This window comes from Aythya fuligula, chromosome 2, assembly GCF_009819795.1.
Source record: "Aythya fuligula isolate bAytFul2 chromosome 2, bAytFul2.pri, whole genome shotgun sequence".
Lineage (NCBI taxonomy): Eukaryota > Metazoa > Chordata > Aves > Anseriformes > Anatidae > Aythya > Aythya fuligula.
The window spans coordinates 127,187,413-127,213,724 of NC_045560.1; the positions used below are offsets into that span (position 1 = coordinate 127,187,413).

The 26,312-nt window shown below is 36.6% G+C and overlaps 1 protein-coding gene across 1 annotated transcript; it reads left to right on the forward strand.

Moving 5' to 3' along the window:
- The first annotated feature begins 362 nt into the window (after window positions 1-362).
- On the forward strand, window positions 363-25,984 carry PI15 (peptidase inhibitor 15). Its single transcript, XM_032180605.1, has 6 exons — window positions 363-544; window positions 1,102-1,439; window positions 18,260-18,378; window positions 18,669-18,801; window positions 18,954-19,069; window positions 21,881-25,984. Exons 2-6 carry the CDS (start codon window positions 1,167-1,169, stop codon window positions 22,014-22,016), a joined length of 777 nt encoding a protein of 258 aa, XP_032036496.1. The 5' UTR covers window positions 363-544; window positions 1,102-1,166; the 3' UTR covers window positions 22,017-25,984.
- Window positions 25,985-26,312: the final 328 nt, after the last annotated feature.

The window sequence follows — 26,312 nt, forward strand, 5'->3', positions numbered from 1 at the left end:
TCTGTTTCCCATGACCAGGACAAGAGTGCACTCTGAGCTGCAGGCTGCTCCTTTTGTGTTTAATAATAAGAAGAAAATAGCATTCACCAAGCCAGCATGATGTTGGTGAAATGAGGAAGAACAAACGTGGAGGAAAATAATAACAATAATGAAAATAAACGTAGGAAGTACCGGAAATAAAAGGGAGTCTTGCATGTTGCCTTTTTGTACTATAGAAACGGGGGGTGTGACTGAATATCCAAACCACCTCCGCCACAGAGATGCCACCCAATCGCTGTGTGTGTGCTTTGCAGAGCTCCTCCCCTCTCCTTCTGGCTGAGCGGAGACCTTTAGAGAAACTGCCTGTTCTGGATCATGCAGACTGTAACATATAAAAGCTGTTAGCAGCTCCTGTGGCCAGAAAGCTTCACAACCAGCAGGGTTTTGTTCTTTGGGGGTTTGTAATAAGAGACACTCCTTCACAAAGGTTCATATCACCACATAGGAGAGTGCTATATATACTGGGAGAACAATAGACTGTATTTTTTTTTGATATTATCCAGAGGTAAGCCATTTAGCTCAATAAGCTTGCTTTGCATGCACTTTTAACAATGCTCATCACATTTTGCTGTAGTTATGATCTGAATGCAATTTCTAAGATGTTTTCATGCTTTATATGTGTTCTTTTGCCTACTAGTTTATCTGTGCCACAGGATGTCAAAACAACGCATGCATAAAGGACAGGCATAACCTGGGATGTATTTTTTTTGTTTTCAGAGCATAACATTCTGTGAGGTTTCTTGCAGTCTCCAAATTTAAGATTTATAGTGTGGGTTATGGACTGATCTGGTGTGCTACCACTGTCACTCTTTCAGGAGCACTACTAGCTCTGATCATGTAATTCAGGGTATAATGATATTTCATCTGCTGTGTTCATAGTAAGAGGATATTATCATTTAATGATAATATGGTAAGTGAAAATTGCTCAGAAATATGTGTTCTGACTGGATTGTTTTTGTAATTGAGCTGACAGAATCATTTTTCAGACCACAGCCTGTCAATTCACTTTGTCTTGCTAACCGGATGTTCAGAATCACATCTTTGACATCTTCTCTTCTACAGATCTGTTCCCTACTGCCCTGACTTAAAGCAGAGTACCTCTGTGTCCTTTCTCCTCTGGTCCCAAAATGACAGCAATCACTGCAATCAGTTGTGCTTTCTTATTTTCCATTCTCTGTGAAACAAGTACATTAGTGTTACCCAACTCCACTGACCTACTCCTGTCAAACAATAATTTCACTGACATAGAGACGGCTTTGGCAGCTCATCTGGACTCTGCAAAAATTCCCAAAGCCAGGCGGAAGCGCTACATTTCACAGAATGACATGATTGCCATTCTTGATTATCATAATCAAGTCAGAGGCAAAGTCTTCCCACCTGCTTCCAACATGGAATATATGGTAAGTGAACTTAATTTACCTCATAGTAAAACAAACTGTAAGCCTGTGATTTTGTTTTCTTAAGTTGTGGGGATTTAATTAGGCAGACAAAATATTTTTAACTCTTATTGCTTAATAAAACATTATTTTTTTACATCTTTTAGAGTTGTACTAAAGTATCTAAATACCAAACTTTGAACCTTTTACGAGCCCTGTTGATTTGCCAATTCCATGAGTAGTTCCAGTGAAACTGCTGGGACCCCAAGTAATGAAGTTGTGATTTAACTGCTAGTTGGCCTGAAGTGGCATAGGATCATAGTGTACATGATCATAACGTGATCACATGTGCCTAAAGTGCTAACCATTAGCAGTCCCATTGTTTTTGTGGAGTAAATTGAAAGTCATTGTCCTGATGTATGCCAAAAAATATAGTTAATATTTCTAATTTATTTCACAAATAGTACTTTCAGACACAATATGGTAAAACTGCATTTGTAAAGCAATTCATTTGATGCACTGTGTGTATCATGCTCATGGTTTTTACTTAGTGCATATTGTTCACCTAATGTTCTTATTTTTTCTCCATCAAATACAATGCTTATTTTAGATGCTTTTCTACTATGCAGGATTGCAATGTGTTTGAATGTTATGTTTGTAGCAGACACCTTTTCACCTTATTGGCAAATACTCATTATGTGAATTGTGTGTTCCTGCAGGTATGATAGAAGTTACTCATTCTCCGTGATTTCATACTTGGCACTAATAGCTAAAGCAGCATGTTTGCTGTTTCGTGTTCCAACTTTGAATGTGTGCATGTGAAGCTCTAATGTTAAACGTAGGTTGGCCAAGCAAAAAATATTTTACTTTCACAGCTAAGACAAGTTGTGTCAGCATCATAATATCTGCTTAAAGTCACAAAGCATCTCAGATGATGACAGTTAACAGTTTTGAGAAAACACAACACCATCAGCATGACATAAAAATGGGATAATAGTAATAACTTCTCCTTTTTAGCAGCTAATGATTAACAATTTGGACATCTCTCTATCACAGATGTTACCTAAATCTGGATTTGATCATTTAATTTCTTAGCACATCCCAACAACGCCTCAAAATGCTGAATGCATTCAAAACATTGCAGGATGAAGTCCTATAGCCATACCATAGTCTGAGTTTGAAGTTTGTGAAGTGGAAAGGTCAGAGACAGAAAAAATAGAGAGGTCAGAAGTCAAGCTCAGTCATCATTTTTATTGCTGAGCTCTCCACTGACGTTTCCTTTGATTCTGCATAAATAAACTTTGTTGTAATGTCTGAGGGAATGGCAGCCTACCATGTCTTTCCTTGGCTTGTGTGTTTTAGAAATGTGCTCCTGCAGTTTGCTTAAGTGAAGCCAGCACCCTGTTGTATTCCCAAAAGTTTTGTGAGTGCAGTGTTCTTAGCCTGCTCAGTAAAAAAAAGACTTCATAGAGAAAATCTTCTTTGATTAAATCTACATTTATTTCACTCATGTGCTAAAACTGCCAAGGTTTCACATATATTTGTTGTGCGTTCTGCTGCAGCTTTCCTCTGCAATGGTACTGTGTGAGGTTTGATACAGAATCAAGACTGGGGCCATGCTATTTACAAAGTACGCATTACTTTTTTTCCTTGCTATTCTTACTATTGCTTTTACCAGTACCACCCAGCCATGGGACATGCCTGTGTTTCTATCATCATCAGCCCCATCAATAGGTCAAGGTCAAGGTCTAAGGCTTTCTTTCACCTTTGTTTTCCCAGTTTGAAAATAGTTTGTTCTTTCATGCAGCAGAATTCAGAGTACTACATCAATTTACTTAGGTAATGCTCTAGAATGCAACTCCAGCTTGAATCTCCAAGTGGAAGGTAATCTCTTGGCTACTAATTATATTTCAGCAGAATTAACCAATCCATGTCTGATTTATGTAATGTTACAGAAAAAAAAAAAAAAAAAAAGAAGCCCGTTGAGCAACGTCACACATAGGTGTGACAGCAACCTCAATTTAACTTCTTAAGTCTCCGTCTAATTATGTGTATGGCACAGCATCTGCTTTGTATTATGTGAACATAAGATTACTGCTGTTATATATAAATGAGACTGTGCCATTCAGTATGCATTTCCAGAAACAACAGGCATATTGCCATTACCAGCAGACAATATGCACAGTGCTGAAAGACTGTTACGGAGTGTGTGTTCCTGTTCTGAACACTATGGAAAAGTGCAGTGATAGTGATGAAGGTGGCCTTTTCCCATTAGCGGTATGGTTTAGTGGAGGACTTGTTAGTGTTAGGTCAGAGGTTGGACTTGATGATCTTGAGGTCTCTTCCAACATAGACAATTATGCGATTCTCTGATATAAGTATCTATAGGTGCATTAGATTGTGGAAACCTCTTGTAAGTGTGATGAAGTAGAGATGGCCTACGCATGAAGTAGAGATGGCCTAAGCAGTTCAGAAACACACGCACACAAAAATATTTTCAATTCTATTCTCTGTCCACAGTCCTACTGAATCATGTTTTGTTCTGTTTTCCTAATTCTGTTAGGATCTCTTTTCATGAATGTCTGTCACATTCTTACCTCTATAAAAATCTGTTTTATTTTCTTCTTCACTGGTAAGAGCTTAGGATTTAGCAATATGGGTTGGTTCTTTAATCTGTACCTGTTGTCTTGAAACTTTGTGTGCTTAGGACTTTTGATGAGAGGTCACAAAAAATGTCAAACAATGCACACATTAGGCAAGGAAGGTTCATCTGAACACTGCAATATTAGAAATGGGGAGCATTTTACCTCCTTCTGGGAGAGGTGGGAGTTAGTGCTGCTCCATCCTACTGTTGTATGCAGTCTCTGAAGTAGACAGATGGGGTGTCAAAAGCAACGATGGGAAGCATTGTTCAATTGTTAGTCCATAGAGAAAGAAACTGCATGTTTTATGCACTGTGGGTCAATAAGACTTTGGGTAATCTTTCTCTTGGGATGTTATTACTCTATGAGTCATACTCCCTTCTTTTTTTTTTTTTTTTTTTTTTCCTGGTGCTGGTAGTGCTGATGCCTTTGATTTGAAGTTTTTCTGCAAGTACAAGTCTAGACTTAGTGAGTGTGGAAAGGAAAGCAAATGAAAAAGGAAACAAGAACTTCCAAACCTATAATGCAGAAATAATGTCCTCTGCTTTTAATTTGGGTCTTTTTATATCCTTTATTCCTTTTCATCCAAAACTGTCATTCTGAAGCCTTCACTTGTGCCCTAAAAGCTGATGCCATACCTGCAGAATAAAGGATGACATAATACTTTTGATCTGGTGGAGGCTGGGTCATGTGAGGTTCTGCAAAGATGAGTCCTGAGCCCAGTACTGATCAACACAGTAATTAATAGACTGGCAGTAGCATGTCAAAAGTATAAAAGATGGGACAAGATTATACACTCAAAAACATGAAGCTAGATGTTTGTGGAATGCTGCCTGAAGAGCAGAGAAATGTTCTAGATAGACTTGAGCCTATTAATGTATGGAAGACGGTCTGATAGAGTTTCAATTCCTTTTTGTTCAGTGATTGCATAAGTTCTTTTATATTTAGGGAAACATGGCCTTCAGTGAATGTGTCACTTTTTAGGACTCAAAGTACTAACAGATTCCCAGACTAGCATGAAATCAATTAGCTTGGATATCCAGAAGTAGCTTCATGGCAACACAACAGAAGAGAGTTTCTCATGAGCTGGTGGCAGAGGAGTTGAAAGGAATGGAGAATCTTAGCTAACTCATCTTCTACTGAATTCCATATGAAGGAATGTGATAAGATGGACAAAATAAATCAACAGTTGCTCTAAAATAAAAGTAATTGTGTTCCAAAAGAAACTCCTATAGTGTGGGCTAAGGCAAAATCACAAAGGAAATCTGTTCACTCTGTAATGCCCAGGGGTGGCCTTTTTTTTTGCTAAGTGATGAATATGGAGACTGCTTTGTGTCCACAAAGGTCTGCAGGCAATATGCAAGGTCAGTTCAGAGAAGGAAGAAAATAGTCTACTTAGTGGTCACAGATATAAATAACTTCAATACTGTTTCATTCCTGAATGTGAAAGTCTTCATAAAATTTTCTTGCTGTCAAGGTGATCTTAAAAATGTTTTTTGAATATGCTACAGGTTCTGCGTAAGAAAAACAAAAAATAAAATGTTTTCTAACTACTTCACATTTTCCAAAGTCCTATTTAATACCTGAAAGCCATATGAACATGGAAAAAGTGAGTTAGTGTGTTTTTCACTCCAATGCAAGAGTATTTCTGATAAATAAACTTCTCAACTTGTTTACCTATTTTTGCTGTTGTCAGTTTGGTTTCTTACAAACCAGTCTAAATCTTGGAGGACGTTTTGTACTTGAGTTGTTTGCCCTGGCTCATCTACATTGTCCCACTGAAATCATCCATGCCTGTAAGGACTACATGACTAGTTTCTTCAAGATTTATGTCTATTGAGTTGGATAGGATCTCTTAATTCATATAGTTTATCCCCACCCAGTTGCAGGACTTCCTTCTGCATTAAGTACATATGGTTTTCATCTTGTCTGCTCCTGAACACATATAGTGATGCTGTCTCAGTCACATCTCTTGGCAAATATTTTACCTTAGGAATAGAAATGATTTCCAAATGTCTAACCTAAATACTTCCTTCCAAAACTCAGATAATTAATCTTTATATTCACTTTAACTGTCCAGTAGAACTTCTCTCCTTGTTTCATTTCAAACATTATTTTTCATATATTTACTGCCAGTTTTCTTGGAATGAATTAAGTTGCATTAGTAATGTATGTATATAATGGTACCGTAATTTCCATGTGCATGTCTTATAATATTTCTGCATATTGGAGCCAATTACTGTTGCATTCTATTTAGAGCTTCTTTATTAGATAAGGGAACAGCAGTGTCAAACCAGGTTAGACATGTATTTAACTACGCATGTTTAAAGTACCATAATACAATGAAGAATTAACCCTAGACCTACTTTTTCCATTGAATAGATCTGTTCCCTTAAATCCTATATACACAGTGAAGGCTGAAATGAGCCAAGGCATAAAGATCTTAATCTGGTTTTCATCATGCTAGAGCACAAAGTAAATCTAAGTATACTCCACTGAGTCTTCTAGGAGGAAAGATATCAAGGAGCTTGGAGCTTCTCCAGTGTAATTCACCTTTCCCAGTTGGCCATAGCTTTTAGATTGCTCTGTGCTGGTGATTCACAAGTGAGGTGAATGCAAGTGGTGTGTAATGATGAAATATATTGTCTGGCTCCAGTTTTTCCTTCCTACCACTTGTATTTATGTTTAGACAGCTGAGTATGTCCCTTCCATCTGGTGCCCCAATGCACCAACAGGAGTGTCTGAAGATAATGAATGTCACGAATATGATTCCTCTCAGGAAATTAAAAGAAAGCAGAAAGCATTGAACTGATCTCTATGGTTATAGTTTGAGGTTTCTGTCTGCATGCCAACTTTGAAAGGAGGCAGTCATTTTACAGCATACCCAGCCTTTTATCCCAGCAAAGGCAAAACATGGTATCTGAAAGTAAGCTGAAAGAAGACGAGTAGATGGAGTTACTTTCTCTTAATTTTGTCAGAGTAGAGTTACCTAGCTTTCCTTTATCCATCAGGTGCATTTATCCACTTACCTATTTCCTACTGCACCACTCTCAATAATGGAATACTGTACTACTATTAGTGGCTATCAGTGAGATACAGGATGCTGCCCATTCTTCTAGCAGAATTTCAACTACAAACCTCTAGGAACCACATTCAGTATCAGTAACTAAACTGGTGTTTAGGGTGAAGACAAAGTTGATGCTAGCTCTGTGAGGTATAAAAGACACAAGTTATTTTCAGTAAGAATGACAGAAAGACCTGCTTAGGAGACGAAAAGAAAAGACCTTTCCTGGAAAGTACTTCTTGAAAAATCTGAAGAACTTCCCCAGAAATTATATTGTTGATAAATACTATGATAAGGAATGACTGTGTTGAATATGTTTTGCTATGATACCTCCTTTCCAATGTTTTGTATGTATTTTAAAACACCCATCACTTGATGATATTTTAAAACAGAATATTTACATTATTTAAATTTAGTGTTAGCAGAAAGCCTTCTAGGAGTTTAAGCAAACAAAAAACAACTTGGTAAAGTCTCTGATAGAAAAGCAGCCTGCCCAGGGCCCTCAGAATTAGACATTCCTTTATTATTAAATGTAGCACCTCTTGAACTTTTTGGCTGAAAACAGAGACAGGGCATTTTTCACAAGAATCTCAATCCAAAGTACACAGCACTTTGCTTCATACATGAATGGAGAAGATAGTAACCTTAAACTTCTCAACATTTTTATCCTCTTTCTGTATCTGTAAAGAAGATCTGAAAAAGAGAATAGACTATCCAAGTCTATGGAAAAGTGTCTCCTAAAAGCAAAGCAAAGACTGTCGAACCCAAGATAACCACTTGCTTTAGGATGGAGAGAACCATCAGCACAGGCACCTAGACCTGCAAATGCATCTGCAGGTACCCTGTGACAGGGTCTGAGGTCTATTTTAACTGAACTGAAAGTGAACTGTTTTTCCATCTCCATCTGTACAGTGTTATCTGTTAATCTGTATAAAGATAAACCAATCTTAAATTGAGATGCCTTCTTATGAGAATAAAGAACTATTGTTCTTGCTCTTTATCCTGAAGAAAGAAGAAGCTGTGTTTTCTTTTATGTCATGCTGCTATATCTTTCAGTTAAAGCTACTTTGAAAAGAATAAGTATTTTCTTTGAAAACTTTTAAAGAAATTAAGAACATTTCTGTTTTAGTGAAAAACTTCAGTGGTTAGTAATAAAAAAGTAAAAAATGTAGATTATTTCCGTATAGAAGAGAAACAAAACACTACACTATGAAACAAATATTTTTTCTATTCACATGATGTGGTTTAGATAAAAGGCAATTTGCACAGATGATATTTAAATTGATAAAGGTCAGAGACCTTACTCTTCAGACTTATGACAAATTGTCAGGGCAACACGGAGCTAGATGAAGTTTGGTCCTTTTTGTTACCAGTTCTGTGATAAGCTCTTGCCAACCAAAACATGCCTTGCAGTAGGTTAGGAAAGCAATAAATATTTTAAGATATGTAGCTCTGATATTTAACTTTTCCAAAAGCTAAACAAATAATAGCATATCAGGGAAGCTTATTGTTATTAAATTTGACAGCCTACCAATTCTCTTTGTTTCTTATTGCTTAAAAGCCTGGTGTCAAACATGATAAGAAATGTGGACAAGCTTTAGAAGAAACAAATTGAGTATTAGCAATGGTCAAGCTTCAAATAATAGGAGTTTGAATTTGCACCAAATAGACAACCAGAAATAGAAACTTCTATAAAATACAGACTTGAAATTGTCTTGAATTTTCATAAGAAAAGAATTTCTGGCAATGAGTTTTCTTGGACATCTGTTTGGTGATGCCCTAAGTTCTGTAAGTTAGACCTTCTAATACTGAGCCCTTCAAAAGTGTGAATCAGATGTTTGGAGGTTTGTTTATATGAAAGTAAATTGACTATAAACCATTGCACAATTTTACTTTGAGTTGCAGTGGAGTATTGGACAAGCAGCTTGATGTATTAACTGTGTTAATACAATCTGCAAAAAAAAGTACAGAACCGCAATTCCCATCAAGACTTTTTCTCTAGGGGACAGACTTTGGGAATTTTCTGTGTAAAGTTCTAATTAGTACCTAATACGGTACCCATTTATTACCTAATGGGGAAGGATGTGTACATGCAGTAGGCACCAATTATAGTATGCACAGTAAAATGTCTAACAGGTGGCAGTTGAGAGCAAAAATTATTTGTATTCTTAGAGAGAGAGAGAGCACCTGGAGTCCAAATGATCTCAGAGACCAAATAAATACATAAAGTTTGCCAAATCTGTCTATAAATTCCAATGACCTCATATGTTTCCATCACAGTATGTATTGAAAAAAGTGAAGGCAAAAAGACGAGGCTCTTTCAGTGACTCTAGAAAAAGCAAGCAGGTAGAAGGGCTGGTGGGTAGTTTTATTAAGCTTTGTAATTTAGGGTAGTGGATGTGGTGGGGGGTCCTACAGAAAATCCCTGAACCTTAAAAAGCTACAGGTTCAACTATACAAAAGAGAAGGGAAGAAGCTGTTCAAGGGACTCCTGCATGCCCTGCATGCTTCTGTGGGATTTCTGAGAACTGGCCACCACACGTGTGAGCATTATGGCCGGTGCAAGTATGTACAGATGAATAACGTATGAGGACAAGACCTGCATATTGGGGGTAGCAGCCTACATCTGCTAATTAACTCTGGAACTTGAACTAGCAGCTGTGGAGTGCAGCTGCACAGAGGGGCTGGAAATGTTGGATTTCATCTTTCAGCATCCCAATTTTTTTCTCATAGGTCGAAACTGTTTTAATTGAGGTTTTCTTCTTTCCTACTCTTTGCCATTCTGAAAATAAGTGTGGCTGATCTTCAGCTGGACCAACAGGGAAAAGAACAGGGTTAATAGAGAATAAAATCAGAAGTCTGATATAGAAAGGTTAATTTTTTGGTCACTGCTAGAAGAAGGTCCTACTGGCCACCTTCTGAGGTAGATAGGAACTACTGTGGATTTGTTTGTGCTATTGGTACCAAACAGAAATCTGAAGATACTAGTATGAGTAAACATATATTAATGACAAATAAGATGACAAAACTGACAAATTGCCACTTTATATTATTATTACTGCAAAATGTAACTTAATGTAGTATCTGGAGCTTGTCACTCCAGATGGACAGCTGGTGGCAGCAGGTTAAGGGGTGAGACACAGCACGCTTGTTTAATATTAAGGTCAGCAGCCCTTGACTGCTGGGTGCCCTGGAGGATTCTTGAGAGGATTGTGAGTGACTGAGAGGTGTGTGTTTTGCTTAAAATACTTGCTTTGCCACTGAGAAATTAGTAGAATATTACCCCAGCTGATATGTCATTAAAAACAAACAAACACAACAAAGTCCAATGTAAAGTACTGAGGACTGCTACTAGTATTTAATATTTCAAGCAATGCCCCTTGTGCAGGTGAGGGGAGCTTCTGTGGTACTGGCAAAGATGAGTCAGGGAAGTTTAAGGATTGTGATGACAGCAGAAGAATGGAAGTATGGTTCTGCATTGTCCGAATACTTTAAAATGATCTTTAGAAGACCCTCTGTTCGCCCAGGTTGAAAATATATCTTTATTTCCCAGTGAATGCATCTCTTCTAGCTATACAATATGCCTGCTGGCAATCTGAAGGAAGCAGTGCTCCTACTTCTTATTTTTTTCCATGTTATCTGTGGGACACTGAAGGCAGTAAACTTGAATGCTTGTTTACACAGATATCCACAAGGAAAGAGAAACACTTTAATACAGCGTATTACTAAATATTCTGCTCACTTTTTGTCTAGATCACAAAGTCTTGTGATCCATTGCCATGAGTAATGATTTCAGGATATTTGCAGAGAAGGAGAGAATTAAATTTGCTTTGGTAATGGTGTCTCTTATACAGCAAGGAGTGTATAAGGGTATTGCCACATTAAATCAGATCAAGATATTTTTCCTGGTATTTTCTTTTGTCACTGGAAATCTGCACTGTGAAGGGAAGGTATATGTTTGCCCTGAAAAGAAAACAGATAATTTTTGGTTCTGAAAATCAGGAAATCAAGAAAAGTTAAATGAAAATGTTTCAGCTTTCTCATGGAAAGTCGTCTTTACCTAAATGGTCAACCACATCTCAATAATGCTTGCATTATGAAGAAATGGACTACCAAGGGATAGACTGATTTTTTTCTCACTCTACATTTTCCAGGAGTAACAGATCCTAAATCTTTCTGCTTCCTAATTCTTAACTTACACAACTTTCAAATGGATATCATTCCAGATGAATGTATCAGTCACACGTTCTCAGGTGTGGCCTCTCTAGGGGGGGCAAATAAAAATTAAGTCTTTAATTTACCTTTTTAGCTCTAAACATATTACTGTTTTATGTATCTGTTTTACTTGGAAGCTATTTCACTGCTTGAATCAGATTTTTTTTTGTCTACCTGTAAGGAAATTGAAATAAACATTTTATCTGTGCGTATTTTATTTTTACACTTGAAGTGGTGAGTCATTAGAAAAAGGTGATGTGAAATTATTCTTAGGGCTTGCAAATGGAATATAGTGTTGACAGATATTACTGGTGGCTTTGGAAGAATGCATTAATTGCTTTATGAGGAAAAAAAAAAACACAACATACCACATCAACAACAAAAAAACAGACCATGTCTTACAGATTTTACCAGTCAGATAACAAATTTGAGGATAAGTACTGGCAACATTGAAAGTGAAAATCATGATTTTGTTTTTATTATTTTTCTTTGATAGTATGTTGAAGAGTTGCAAGAGAAACAGGCACACATATTCATATTTATATAGTGAGAATGGAGTGAGAATGGTTTTTGTTTGTTTGCTTTTTTTTTTCTTATTTTTTTTTTTTCATTTTTTTTTTTTTCTCTCCTATTGAAAACCTATGAAATGTTGAGATCCTTATTTTTCAAATGAGGAGATGATATCTTGCAGAAATAGGAAACAAGTAACTAGTATATTCTGCTATATATAAAAGCAATTTATGAGTATAAATATAAATATAAATATAAATATAAATATAAATATAAATATAAATATATATTTATAAATTTTTTATGAGTATAAAGTTTTACCTTTGCAGGGGTAGGTATTGTCAGTTTATCAAAAGAAAAGCATCTGTCAAGGGTCAATGTGATTTTCAAGACATTTGTCCTTTCCTTTTTTGACTTAGCTAGCCATAGTTTGCATGACCTAAAACATCCCAGAACTCATTTGCAGCACTCAAAATATGAGAAAAGGCCTTGGCAGGGGAAGGAAACCCTCTCTGTCTTTTTTTATCAAAATATTTAAAATGTTCTCTCTAAAGCAATAAGAAACCTCGAGGTGTGTGATCAGGAAATTGAAGTAATAGTAATACATTGCCACTGTTCTGTTTGAGCTTTTCAGACAATTTAGAAAATTAGGATCTTTCATTAAACGTACTTTCATAATGTAGTATGTTTCTGGTTCTTCGAGCTATGGAAAATCTCTCAGAATATCACCTGACATAGCCTTTTCTCCATGTGTTGGCAGTCCTTTGGTTGGCCAAGCTGAACTCTCAGAGAGAAAGATCACATCCTAGAGTTCTGTGGGCTGCAAGCTGACATCTCACAAAGGCAACTTGAAGCCCAATGTTTTAATATTGGTTCCTGGCAGAAATGTTGTGTGGCTTATATTTGGACCACCTCACTGAGGTTAATCAAGGAAAAAGCAGTTGTATAATGAGCTCTACTGATATGCACAGGTCCTGAGTCAGACCTTACACAAGAGAAAGTTTTGCTGACCTGTATGGAATTACATAGTACAGATACTATGAAGCCAGACTACAAGGACTCCAACCTATTGTACAGCAAAACTGGGTGGTGCACCATGGAAAGATAAAGTCCATAAAGGAAGATTTGGCATTAATTATTTTGCCTATAAACAGTTGTACCTATAGTATACACACACACACACACACACGTGCGTTGGTAAAGTTACAGATCAGAAATGACACAATCCCTTAATACCTTCAAAAGGCTGAGGCTCGATTTCACTGTCACTGAAAGTGAGCTCCAGAAACTGACAATGATGCCTTGAGTCCCTACTCTGTTTCAGACAGTATAGTTTAAATAATGGATATATGACTTCGTTTATCCATCATTCACAAATGTTCTCAGAAAAGTTTGCATATACAAGATGTGGTAATAAATGTTGCTGTAGTGCATTTAAAACTAGAAATAAGAAACTACAAATAAGACAGTAAACAATGAAGGTTAGTGTTCATTCTTGAAAAAAATACCACAGGGTAAATGTAGCCAGCATAGTGGTATATTCTCAGTAATTCAGCACTCTGTTAGAAGGTTTGCAATAAGAACAAGTGAGGCAGAATAAGAAAGCTCCATTTAATCTGTTTCATGTAGACTTACTCAATGTGTTCTACTTACAGATAAAATAGTGAAGTTTCTGTGTGAAGTAATCTGCTACTTTCAGCTTTAGCTCCCCCTCTGTATCAGGATTTGCCCCATAAGACATGTATTAATCAGGGTCAAAAGAGAAAACTATTGCATTTGAACTATAGATATTAGGAGTACAGTTATGACCACAGTGAGAAAGAGTGGAAGAATTTTGTTTCTAAGTTCAGTTCATAGTTACAGTGGTTATATATACCATTCTTCAAATTAAAGCATAGCTATCAATGTGGAAAGGGAACAGCCAGTTTTTCTTCTACAAATGTTTTGAAAAGGTCTTTGTAATACTGTAGTTGCTTCTATTTTTTTTTTTTTTTCATTGTAATGCTTCTTCAACTTCATGATCATTTTATTACCTAAGAGGACAGTGGTGATTAGGACCTTATGGTAATAAAAGATAACCCAGCAAAGAACAAAAGGACATCTCCCTCCCCTCTACATATGTAAGAGTGACAATGACAGCAAACAACTACAGAAAGAGAGAAAGGTGTGAGGGCACCGTGACCCACTTTACAAGGTTTTCTTTGAGAAAGGAAGCTTCCTTTGCGGTCTTTGAGAAATTTCATTTAATATTAAAAGATTACATTTTATTCTCCATTGCTTATTATAGATTATTGGAATAACGAAATTTATTTGACTATTTGTTTACAGAGTGGGGAAAACGATAACCTTGGGTTAAAGTCTAGCCTCACTGACAAAATTCCCACTGACTTTATTAATGCTTAGATCACATGCTGTATGAGTGCACAGAACACCCTACAACAACCTCATAGAACCTCGGAAAAGAGCTTTCTTGGTGTGGAAATGCTCTGTATAAAAGCACTAGCCTCTTCCCTATATTCGGTCCATTTGACAATTTTCAAGTGAAATGTAGTTTTGAACTGTAGTTTTTCAGGGAGACAGAGCAGTGTAGAGAGCACAGTCAGACAGCTTTCTAGGAAAATAATCATTGGCAGAAGAAAGAAAAATAAATTGGCCAAAGGATGTTGACTTCGAGTTGCCAGTGGAAATGTGATGAGACACTTTAACTCTATCACAGCTTAGTTAGATCCAGCTAGGATCCTCTCCAGGTGGAGGAGATTTCCAAGATCGACCGAATCAATGGTCTGGAGAGTTCAGGAGGGATCTTTATATTGTGTGGCAGGAAGACAATTGCTTTCCCAACCATTAATGACCTAGCAAACAAAGGTTTGCTATCCCTGAGGAGAGAATGAGCAAAGTTTGGCACTGTGAGCCTGCATGATTAGTATGAGGATGAGTCACATCCTCAGATCTTGACCCACTCTGCATGCAAATCTTTTTCCTTTTTCCTTTTCCTTTTTGCAATTTTTTGTTCATATCAGGCGGATTTCTCTGACATATTTAATAGAAAGCCTGTATTGGCCATCATTACACAGTTTAAAATTTTATTTATTAGATCTTTTTAAACATTTGTTTATTGTTTAAAATTCAGCTAGCTTTTTAATTTCTTCTCACACTGAAACTGCCCCTCTGTCTTTCGAGTTACTTCAGTTTCTCTTTTTAGGATATTTCCATATATCCCGTTTCTTTGTGTATAACAGTTAAGCCTTACATGTTCAAAAAGCCATAAATCCATTTGCCGCATTGTCCTACATGCCCAAAATGGGACCAAACTGAGATAAAAATTAATACAAGTGTTGACTCAGGATCAGACTTCTTTTGAAAGGGGAGAACTAGCAGTGCAGTCTCTCGCAGTTTAGAAAGTTTAGATTTTAGATCATTATAAGATAATTTTTATCTGATTCACTATCATTTTTTTTCTGCCTCAGCCTATATTTGCCTTTACTTGTGCAGAGGATCTAGAGGTAGTCCTAAATGTACTGAGATCACTTTTCTGAGAGAGAGAGGGAGGAGGAAAAAAAAAAAAAGTTTTTGGTGAAGTGTTTTGTTCTCTCCCATGAAATCCAAATGATTTGCCTAGTAGAAGGGGACTCCATAAAAGGGAAATTCACCAGCCTGTTAATGAAGGAGTAGAGGTAATTAAAAGAAGCTGCTGCTGATACTCCCTCTTTCCTCTCTCTCCCTCCCCCTTTATTCCTTATTCAGTGATTATATTTTCTCTTTCTCTTTCATGTTGGCCAAAAATGTCATATGTTCAGAGAATGGTTGAGATTGAGTAGATAACGGCAAGAAGAGTGAAATATATATATATATCGCAGTAATGTTTACCTGCCAAACCCATGATTTTTAAATGAGTTTGAAACAACCCCCTATAACTTTCCCAGTCTAATGCTGCAAATGATTTCTGAGAACCAGAAAATGAAGCTAAAGAGAAAGAAAGTGGATTACCAATGTTCTCACTGTTCAAGGGGGAAGAATGCCCAGTTTTTAGAGGGTATTAAGGGTGAAAACCTAATCCAGTCTTCACAGTTCTTTTAAACAGCTAACATACTACTTTGCAAGGCAATTCAGTATGCAAAAATATGCTGGGTGAAAAGCAGGAGCTTGGTGCTATTTGTGCAAATACAGTACACATTCAAATTATTGTGGGACTGCAGCCAGGTCACTTGGGAGCAAGCACACAAACCTCATGTTCAGCCTCCTGGCAGAGAGCACTCATGCCAGAGGCATGATTAATCTCAGCAAAGGAGAGTGTTTATGGGGTGTCACTGTACTGGCTGAGCTGCCCGTTATGGATGCACACCAGGCAGCTGTGTTTGGACCCACATGCTGGGTTCATATGCTTCTCCATTCCCCTGGGCCTGGGCAGCTCCAAGCATCGTCTGTGGCCCTGGCCTCTCAAGCACACTTCCCATGCACACTTTTATGCTAGTGCCTACTATTACCTCCTCTTTTAGCCCTCTTTTTGGGACCACTGTTAAACCACAGAGATTATAAAGGGTTATTTTTATGCTGTCTGCATTCAGCTATTTGGCTTAACAGCAGAGATAGAAATCAGGACAAATATCTGTACAGTTTTCTTCCTCTTGGACACTGGAGCATTCTCTGGGTTATGGACAGTGCCAAAGCAGCTCCAGGTCCCTTTCTTTTGTATGGTAGCGCGCCAGCTTAGTCTTCTTTACCTAAGGTATAGATATATCTCCTTCATGAAAATCCTCTGAGAAACTCCCTTCATTTTTCAGAGGTGAAGTCAAAGCTCTCTCTGGCTCAAAGACTATTCCTTCTTAGTATGCTTCTTCCTAACTCTTCTGTTTTGTCCTTTTTACTGGTGATTTTCTCTGACTTCAGTCTGGGATCTTTCATGATCAAAATGTAAAGCAAATCTCTCCTTTAACCACCATTATCTTACTTTCCCTAAGGTGATTCAACTTGAAGATCATTTGTGCTAAGGGTTCATGTTGATCTGTGTTGCACTTCTTCAGCTTTAATCTAGGAAGTACCTCACCCACTCCATATTAGGAAAAGCTTTGTTGAATGATTATGGCAATTCCATAAAATTTACTAAAGTTTGTTCTGTTCATTTAGAGAAATGTCACAAACTACCAGGCAGAGTCAGGGACGTAAATTAATGTCCAAGTTCATGATCTGTGGTCAGCTCATTCGCTCTGAGATTTTTGGGGAACTTAAAACTGTGAAATCAGTGTTTTGGAAATCTGTATTAGCACATAGTACAGAAAATATTTGTGTTGTGGGCCACCTTATCCTTTGATAAGTTTATTTCTGACTTTGCTTCTTATTTCATACCTCACAGAACATACTCTTTATTTCGTAACCAGTTGAGATTTATGAGTTTAGCTTTGTGTATAAAAAGATGTAATGGGCCGGGTAAGCATTTTTACCATATTTTGTTCCTTCTTTTCTACCTGTAATTCACTAAAACTCTCCTGCACCAAAACAGTCCAAACGGAGTATTCAAAATTCATGTCTAATTCCAGGATCTAGAGCTTACTTGGGTATCACTTAAACACTTAGATATTTATGCATGGTAGGATATTCTTCATCTGGAGCTCCAGTGGTGCAGCAGGTTCTACTGATGATAACTGTGTTATTGCTGAGGCCAGCCTATTTGTTGTGGAAAAAACAGCAGTTACACATAAGCATGTAAGCGAACAGGCAAAGTATATAAAGGAGACAGTGTTACTGTCATGTTTTTACCACTGGAGTAGAACATAAAAAGTTGAAACAGGTCTTCTTACCGAACTGCTATCTTTTTATTTCAGTCAGGTAGCAGTGTCAGCTCGAACACAGAACAAAGTAGTGAAACTCATACTGCACCTGGAAACTACCCATAGTCTTTGTTTTTATGGTATCTCTTTTCTTGACCTTGTGGCCTCAAATATGAAAAGCTGCCACACACACTCTCACTGGCTATAGATATTCCTGAGATCCTATTTCAAAAATGTTGGGGTTTTGCAGGGTATGTAATATCTGTGCTGAACTTTTCTTCCCTAAGTGCCTGTACTTCTCTTTAACCTTCTGAGTTCTATCCAATGTTTCACTCCCCTCCACACATGGATCTCATAAATTCAGGAGGGAAAATGGCAGGTGAATGCCTGCTCCAGATAAAAAGGAGAGATATGAATACCTGCATTCCTCTGATGATATAGGCAGGGATTCTGCCCAGCTTTAGGGCAAATGCTGTTGCTGTTACTGTGCTGACCCATGATTTTCAGGAGGTCTTTGCCTAGGTTATAAATCTGTTTTTTCTTAAGTATGTTTTTGACTTAAGATATCTGTTATATTCTTTCACCATGATTGCTTTTTTTTTCTTTTTTTTCTGCATACTACTGCCTACTGGTACTTTATTTTGTCAGGTTTGGGATGAAACTCTGGCCAAATCTGCAGAGGCTTGGGCTGCTACTTGCATTTGGGACCATGGACCTTCCTACTTACTGAGATTCTTGGGCCAGAACCTGTCTGTAAGAACTGGAAGGTAAGCAAATCCTACAAAATAGTTATTTTGTTACCCTTTGTAAAGCCTTTGGGATTCAGATCTTAAACTGATACAAGACTCATCCAGTATTACAGCAATAATTGATATCCATCTATAATTCACAGAGATTTTTCACTTGGGTTGGGTATTGGCTTAATACTATGCTCCTAATGATGTTTTGAGAAATGTACTTTTAGGTGACTTGCATCATGGGGATTGGCAGCAGAAAGTTCCAAAGTACCTTAATCTGAAATGACATATTTTTCTTTCTGCCTTTTAAATAAACATAGGTATCGATCTATTCTCCAGCTGGTAAAGCCATGGTACGATGAGGTGAAGGATTATGCTTTCCCTTATCCTCAGGATTGCAACCCCAGGTGTCCCATGCGATGCTATGGACCCATGTGCACCCATTACACACAGGTTACATAAATTACATTCTTCTATTCAAAATGTACTGTCCAAAGATGGACTTTTCTGTGATGTATTTATAGCTTTCTGTCATATAAATGTATATATAATACATATATATTTCTTTTCAATTTGGACTTCACCAATAATGAATATTTATTCAGATGGTTTGGGCCACTTCCAACCGTATAGGCTGTGCAATCCACACATGCCACAATATGAACGTCTGGGGATCTGTTTGGCGACGAGCTGTTTACTTGGTATGCAACTATGCCCCAAAGTGAGTTACTTTCTTTTAATATTGTTTATTTTTATACTGCATGCATGTTTGGGTACTCTCATAGGACTGCTTACTCATTTTTCTGCAGCCTGATCTCTATTTATGCTTTTTTTCTGCAGACTGCTCATTCATTCTAACATCACATTTGAACATGTTGCAAATGCATGGCTTTGGTATACAAAGAGAAAAAAGAGAGAAAAAAATAACCTGATGTGCACAGAACAAAAGAAAAAAAACAGTTATTTTTTATGATTATTACTGTCACTATTCTCCTTGTCCTCTTCGTATGTGTTTGCTTAGCTTTACTTTTAATTCCTCTTTTCTTCACTTTGTTGCATACTGCTATATGAGCTAGACTTCCTCAGGTAAGCTACAGGACTGTATATCAAGCTGTTGATTTACTGTGAACCCACATTTTTGCCCACAGGACACCTTTGCTTATAACCATGCTGCATAAGGGCAGCCCTAGCACAGATTTTTCTATAAAGCTCAGTGTCTACAAATCTCATCTTACCTTTCAAATTTGGGTCCATCAAAGTATCTGTCATAGTCACCTGTGGATGACCCCTATTGTGAGATAGCTGTGATAGTCTGTGTTAGGTTGAAATGAAGAAATTATTTTTTTCCCCAGTGTTCACTAGACATCAACTCAAGCGCATGTCTGGGTGCAGAATGAATCACTAAAGTATGGATCGGGGAGAGCTTCAATTTAAGGTTTGGTTTGGACCAGTGCTTCAAAAGCAACATGGACAGTGTAAATGAATGGTCTCTCTGACTGTATAATAGGCAGAGACATAGTTCTGTATAGAAGGCTATAGAAGTTCTGTATAATTAACTGAGCATGTTTTCCATAAAATTTTGGTCCAGGCACAGGTCCATTTGTGGTAAAGAATATGCATGAATATGTCATTATTCTAGCTGATACAAGAGTAAAAGAAGTTTTAAAGATTTTGCAAATTAAAAGAAGATAGGATTTACTAAGAAAACTGGCTTGAAAAAAATGGCCCTTTTCCTTTGGAAATCAATATCTCTTTGTTCTTTTCTCTTTAATATATACTATAAAAGGATGTTAAGAAATGAAGATGAGGGTTATCAGGCAACAAAAACTGAACTGAAATCAAAGTTTATAAGAGAAACACAGATACTATTTTTTGTACCACTCAATTTGGAAAAACAAAAATAAAATCTTCCTAGGATAAATCTCTCATTGTGTTAAGAAACAGCAAAAAAATGGTTTCAAGCATTAGGCATTACTGAAAATTGGTACATTGTTTATCTATCAGGTAGCAATTAAAGACATTTTATATTTTTGCAGCCTAAAAATCCATGTTTCTCAAAAGGCAAACCAAAACCTGGAGTTACAATCTTCTTCTCTGGAGGAGATTTTTCAGTATTTATTTGTTTCTTAGGTTGTAGAATCAGGGTTTTGACATCGACTTCTTGCACAGTCGCAAGAAAGAGTACTAAGTGGACTTCCCTGGTTTAAGGTTATATTCCTAAGAGTTAATTAAAATTCAGTTAAGGACACTGAGTTTAGAGACCTGGAGCATACATTCTGAAGTCTTTCTCAGTCAATAAAGGCTGCATCTGTCTGAGTAACACAGAACATCAGAAGCTTCTCTAAAGGAGAAGGAGATGTTATTATTACCTACTTGAGTTATTAAGATTGGAATTTTATAAAGATTTGGGGTTTAAAACTCCAATAACTTTCACTAATACCACGTTGTAATGCTGAAAAAATACATATGCTTCAGAAATCAGGAGAAAAAAAGAAAGGTTAAGGAGGATAATTATAAAATTTACAAAGATCCTGCACCTGGTTAACTAGAATGGACTCACAGAAGTCAGCCATGTGTTGTATTGAAAGTGAAGCAGAAATCAGCTTTCAGCAAACTCTTCCTGGATTTCCGTATCTGTTATCAAACTAAATATATTTCCTGAGCACTCAGTCTGCTGTACCCATTTGGAAGAGAAGTAGAAACGAGCAAATTATTTGAGAGATTCCTGCTTTCTTCCAAGGCACAATCCAAACCAGGGCTTTTGATCCAGTGTTATTGTCTGGGAGGTGGGGGGATGAGAAAATGTTGCTTAAATAATTTTGTTACACACTGGTATATCACGTCCCATGCAAACTAGAGGAAAGATCTCTCATGAGTGAGACATAATGTTTAAATGGAAATCTAATTTTAACTTTTTGCCTACCTCACTTTAAAAGCCTGGGGATTTATATAAGCACCTAAAAGTCTGAAAATGTTTTTCAGGCATTTCTAGATCTTCCAGTTACCTCTAAGTCTGGACCACTCTCCAGACTTCTATTCTTTTTCCCCAGGGCTCTGTCACAAACTCTAGAGATCTATTCACCAGGTGGGAGCCCTCCACCTCCCATTAATACCTGAGGCCCCTACAAGTGCCCCAATATAGTTCTTTTTAATATAGTACTGTATTAATACTTGTCATCTTTTTTTTTTTTTTTTTTTTTTTTTTTTTTTTTTTTTTTGAACTGTGAATTCAGAGCTTCACAATGTGGACCCAAGGCAATGAAACCTGATAGTCACTGCAGACATATAAAGGATATGGAATGAACCACTGTCCTGGGATTACATGGTCATTCTTCTACTGCTTTTTTGGGGGGGGGATCAGTATATTATTTTTCCATCAGTAACCTACAGAAATATATGTTTTCAGTAATGGAGCATTTGTAGGATATCATGCAAAACATTCACTTTAATCACTCAAAACATGTGCTGTTAATGAATATTTTTTCTTCCTCTCTCAAATTGCTAAGGATTTTGTTTCCTTTCTTATTTTCAGGGGGAATTGGATTGGAGAAGCACCATATAAAGTAGGAGTGCCGTGTTCTGCTTGCCCTCCAAGCTATGGAGGCTCTTGTACCAACAACCTTTGTTTCCCAGGAGTAACATCAAATTACTTATATTGGTTTAAATAAGTTAATGTTTACATTATTTAAAAACAAAACAAACAAAAAAACCATGGATGAGTAACAAGAAGCTTGTATATTGAATTTTGCACATGTTATATAGAGAGAGATCCTGTAATAATACTCTGATGTTTTCTTTTTGTATTCTTTTGTATAATTAGCTTTCAAAGTATAGTATAATTTGTTTTAAACCCTTTGGGATTTATGACTCACGTTAACCTGTTTAGATGAACATTTTGTAACGGTGGGCAAACTAATTTTCACCTTAGCAAGTGTAGCTTCCTGAAGATAGGTTCCGTTAAAAGCACATTGAAAGGTACTGTCAACTTATACTTAAAATATAATGTCCTTTTAAAAAAAATAGGTCTAGAAAGAGAAGGGTCATTGTTTAATACTGTGCTTTAAAAATGGAGTGTGACATGCAAAGAAACAATTTGTCCTCACATTACCAATGGTTCTTCCCATTTACACCTGTGCTTTCATCTGCAGTGTCAATGGGACTCTGAGCAGAGGAAAACATATGTGCAAGAGAAACTGCAGGATATTACCTACCTCATGCACAACATTAATTCATTTATAGTGTTTCAAGAGTTCAGCACACGGCTGCTGCTATCATCATGATGCCTGTGTGCGGACAGGAAAAGTAGAATAAGAAACCACACTGGCCAAGAGGCAGTAGCTGTTAACTCACATGCGTAATCTTACCTAGGTAGAAAGCTACATCACTATATATATACTGATGTAATCAGTACAGACAAACTTTATATTCCCGTGTTTTTGAACATTACATTCACAATGGTATAAATGTGCTTTGCTGCAGTTTTTCCTGTACAGGAAGGAAAATAAATATATTTCTACAAAGCAGTCTATATCAATACATGACATCCAAACTAAGCCTTTTACACTATTATCTCACCAGTATATATGCTAATCCCCTGACTGAAACTCATCCAGGTAAAACTTTAAGATGAAAAATGTAGACAAAATGTAGACAATAGGATTTCCAAATAAAATATTAAAAATTAATTAAGTGACCTTAAAATTTCATACAGATTTGTGATAAATATTTCAAATTTCTAAAGCAATTGGCAGTGCCCTTTAAAATATGTTTTGCTATTTCCTGAAAATATCTGTATGAATTATTACAAAACAAATTATTCACACCATTTCTATAAAAAACTGAACATCTTTTGGGTGCTTACTATAATCTATAGCATACACCCATAAAGAGGGCATACATTTCAAGCTAGACTACTATACAGGTAGTTCTCTTGAAAAAGAGATTGTAAAAAGGAGGAAATCCAATGTCTACCACAACTAGTATGCCATTGAAACAGCCCAGAGTCTTGGCTTTATATTACATGGTGGAATGTACTCCACTTTAAGTATATATGTTTACTGTGCTTGCACTGCTACATTTAGACCTCTGAAATTTACAAACTTTGAAAAGTAATATTGAGGAGAGCAAGCAGAACAACAGAGGATAATTCCACTGGTGCTATGTGTCTTTAAGTCACTAATTAAGACCTTTTGAAGGTGTTTGAGACAGTCTTTTATCAGAATATGAAATATCATATTGGTGCTAAAACAAGCAAACAAACAAACAAAAAAACAAACACAAAGATGCCAGACCCTCTCCATCTGTCCATAATATGATCCCTCAGAGAATGCCAGCAACTGATCTGTGGCTCTTCAGACTTCTGATTAATGACACTCCTGCATTTGACAGGACCATAAACAGAGAATTATATTGTCTTAGTATGTGTCCATGTTTTAAAAGGACAACACTTGTAATATTCTACTTTTATCCTAAAAATTATAATATGTATGATTTTCTTTGTGGTTTCAAACGGACCTGGACTTAGCCAATGCTCAGTGAAACGCTTTGGCTGAGTAAAATCCAGTACTGTTTTGAGAGTGAAACACAATCTCTTTGTGTCATTTACATACACACTGAAAGAATTCAGTGTGTAACTAGTCCTCAGCTAGCACAGCTTTTGACAAAGATTCATGGAACAGATACATTTTTATTCCACATAAGAATTCTTCCCCAGAGTTAAAGACAGTACAGTTAGAACAGTGCACCTTGACATTTTCTTGTATTTATTATATATATATATACAAGATAGGAAGCAGAGCATAAACAAAAGTTCAGGTTAAGCCATGGAACCTACAGCAGTAGGTCTATTGAGAAATGACTATGCACTTTGGAACTTACAACTTATATGTTGTACGGTACACTTTCCAAACAGGACTAGACGTTGTAAATTAATTTATAATTCTGTAATTCAACTGAAATTATTATAACGGGTATATATGTTATTGTATCTGTTATTTTTTAACTTGCTACAAATACCTTGAGTTTGTGGAATATTTTGTTTTCTGTGGATATAGAAAACTTCACTTTTAACAAATAGGTACACAGGTATTTCACAACATCCTGTAATGGTGCTAGGCATTAACTATTGTAATCACACTGTAACTAACAGCAGCAAAAAATTATCTGGGTATAAGCTATTCCTTATGAGCAGCTCCTGATAAAACCAGCCACAAGCACTCAAGCATTAGATGAATATTTTTAACTGAATGGAGACAATTACAGCAAATCAGAAATTTGATTACCACACAAGATGTTTCTTTCCACTGTATTTAATTATTAGTTTACTAAAGGCCTTTCTATATTGCCTATCTGAATCTCCCCACTTTTGATCTTATTTTTCTTTTGGGTTGGATAATGACAACGACAGCGAATACCTACTTTGCTTGCCAGTGTCAGGGCTGCCTGATTGTTTGTCTGACGCAAAGTGCTGCTGGAACAGAAGTACTGAAATGTGCTGAAAACTTCAGATGTCTTCAGCAGTATGTCTTCTCTGATACATGTTGATTAAAGTTCTTGATGAGTTCAAGGTTATGCTGAAGCAAACTACCCCCGGTTTCTATTCTTATAGCCTTAAATATTTGTAGTAATTCTTTCTGAGGTGATAAGTGTGCCTTTCTAGTGTGCCTTTAAAGAAATCCTGGCTGTCAAAGAAATTAGCTCAGACTTTTGTTCCATTCTAAATATAAAATTATGAAAGTATACACAGACTAGAATAAAGCTAAAAATATTCATGGTCAAAATACTGTGAGAGGTATAAGAGTAATAATGAAGTAGTTGTCATGAACTATTGAGTGCAACTGTTTATATGATAATATCTGCTTGTGATTTTTTTCTCTTTTTTTGCTTCATTTAAACATTTCAGATGATGGGTAGCAATTGACACATTTTGGTGCTAACCTATTTGTTCTGGTGCTGAAGTTATACACTATTTTTGTGGAAGAGGAGTTTTACTTCCAATATTACTGTATACACTCCAGGGTTTTTGAGATCTTTTCCAGCTAAGCATATAATGCTTTCAAAGTACATTTTTATGGTTTATTCAGGCTCTAATGAGAGTTTTATTTGCAGCAGAGAAGAAAACGTATTCCTGTTCAAAACAAAAACAAACATCATCCTCCCCTCATCACAACAGCGAGGCGCCTGTGGAAAAAAATATGTGGAGAGTAAGACCTCTGAGAGCTATGATCTCAAACTGATGCTGAGCAGATCTGAGTGACCCCAAATCCTCTCTCTGGAGTAATAAATGACTTCAGAAAATCCAAGCTTGACCTTGCACACTTAGTCTTGAGAAGCTGTGTGTTCCTCTTCTCTGAGATCAGTTTGTTCCACTCTGAATTTGAGATGAGCTGGACCAGGCCTCAGTGAAGACCACAGGAGAGTTGATATAACCTTTATAGGGCTGAGAAAATTGGATTGGACTTGAAGTTCCCTACCAACATGGGGAAATACCACAGTAATCTGAATGAGGAAACCTTCCAGAGCAAAGGTGCTCTATAACATAGCCAGGATCTAATAGAAAGAAATATATCCATATCCATACCTTATAGGTAAATGGATAGATAGGTAGATAGGTATATGTATTTATAGATTGCCTGTGAGGATCTGGTTGCAAGCATGGATGCCCTCTTGTGGTTAAGAATGCTAATACATATTTAGATTTGACTTCCAAAATTTTTTTTTTTTTTTTTTTTTTTTTTAAAGAAATAGATATAAATTTTGTTAATTTTCTTTAAAGTTTCTTTAAAGTTTATGGCCTTGATTTTAAAGATACGTGACTTAGTCTATCTTATCATTATCTTTGAGAAAAGTGGTCCATCACAAAAATCCTCCATTTCTTAGTTTTATGTCATTTGTAAATACAGAACTAAATCAAAATTGTATTGGCTGTTGCTTATCTACCATACAAAGTTCTAAAAGTAAGAGGT

Bases quoted from the DNA above. Each gene is read 5' to 3' on its own strand.
- PI15 (XM_032180605.1), top strand. From the start codon at position 1,167: ATGACAGCAATCACTGCAATCAGTTGTGCTTTCTTATTTTCCATTCTC. The intron at 18,379-18,668 runs GTAAGCAAATCC...AAATAAACATAG, and splicing joins CTGTCTGTAAGAACTGGAAG to GTATCGATCTATTCTCCAGC. The intron at 19,070-21,880 runs GTGAGTTACTTT...TCTTATTTTCAG, and splicing joins GTATGCAACTATGCCCCAAA to GGGGAATTGGATTGGAGAAG.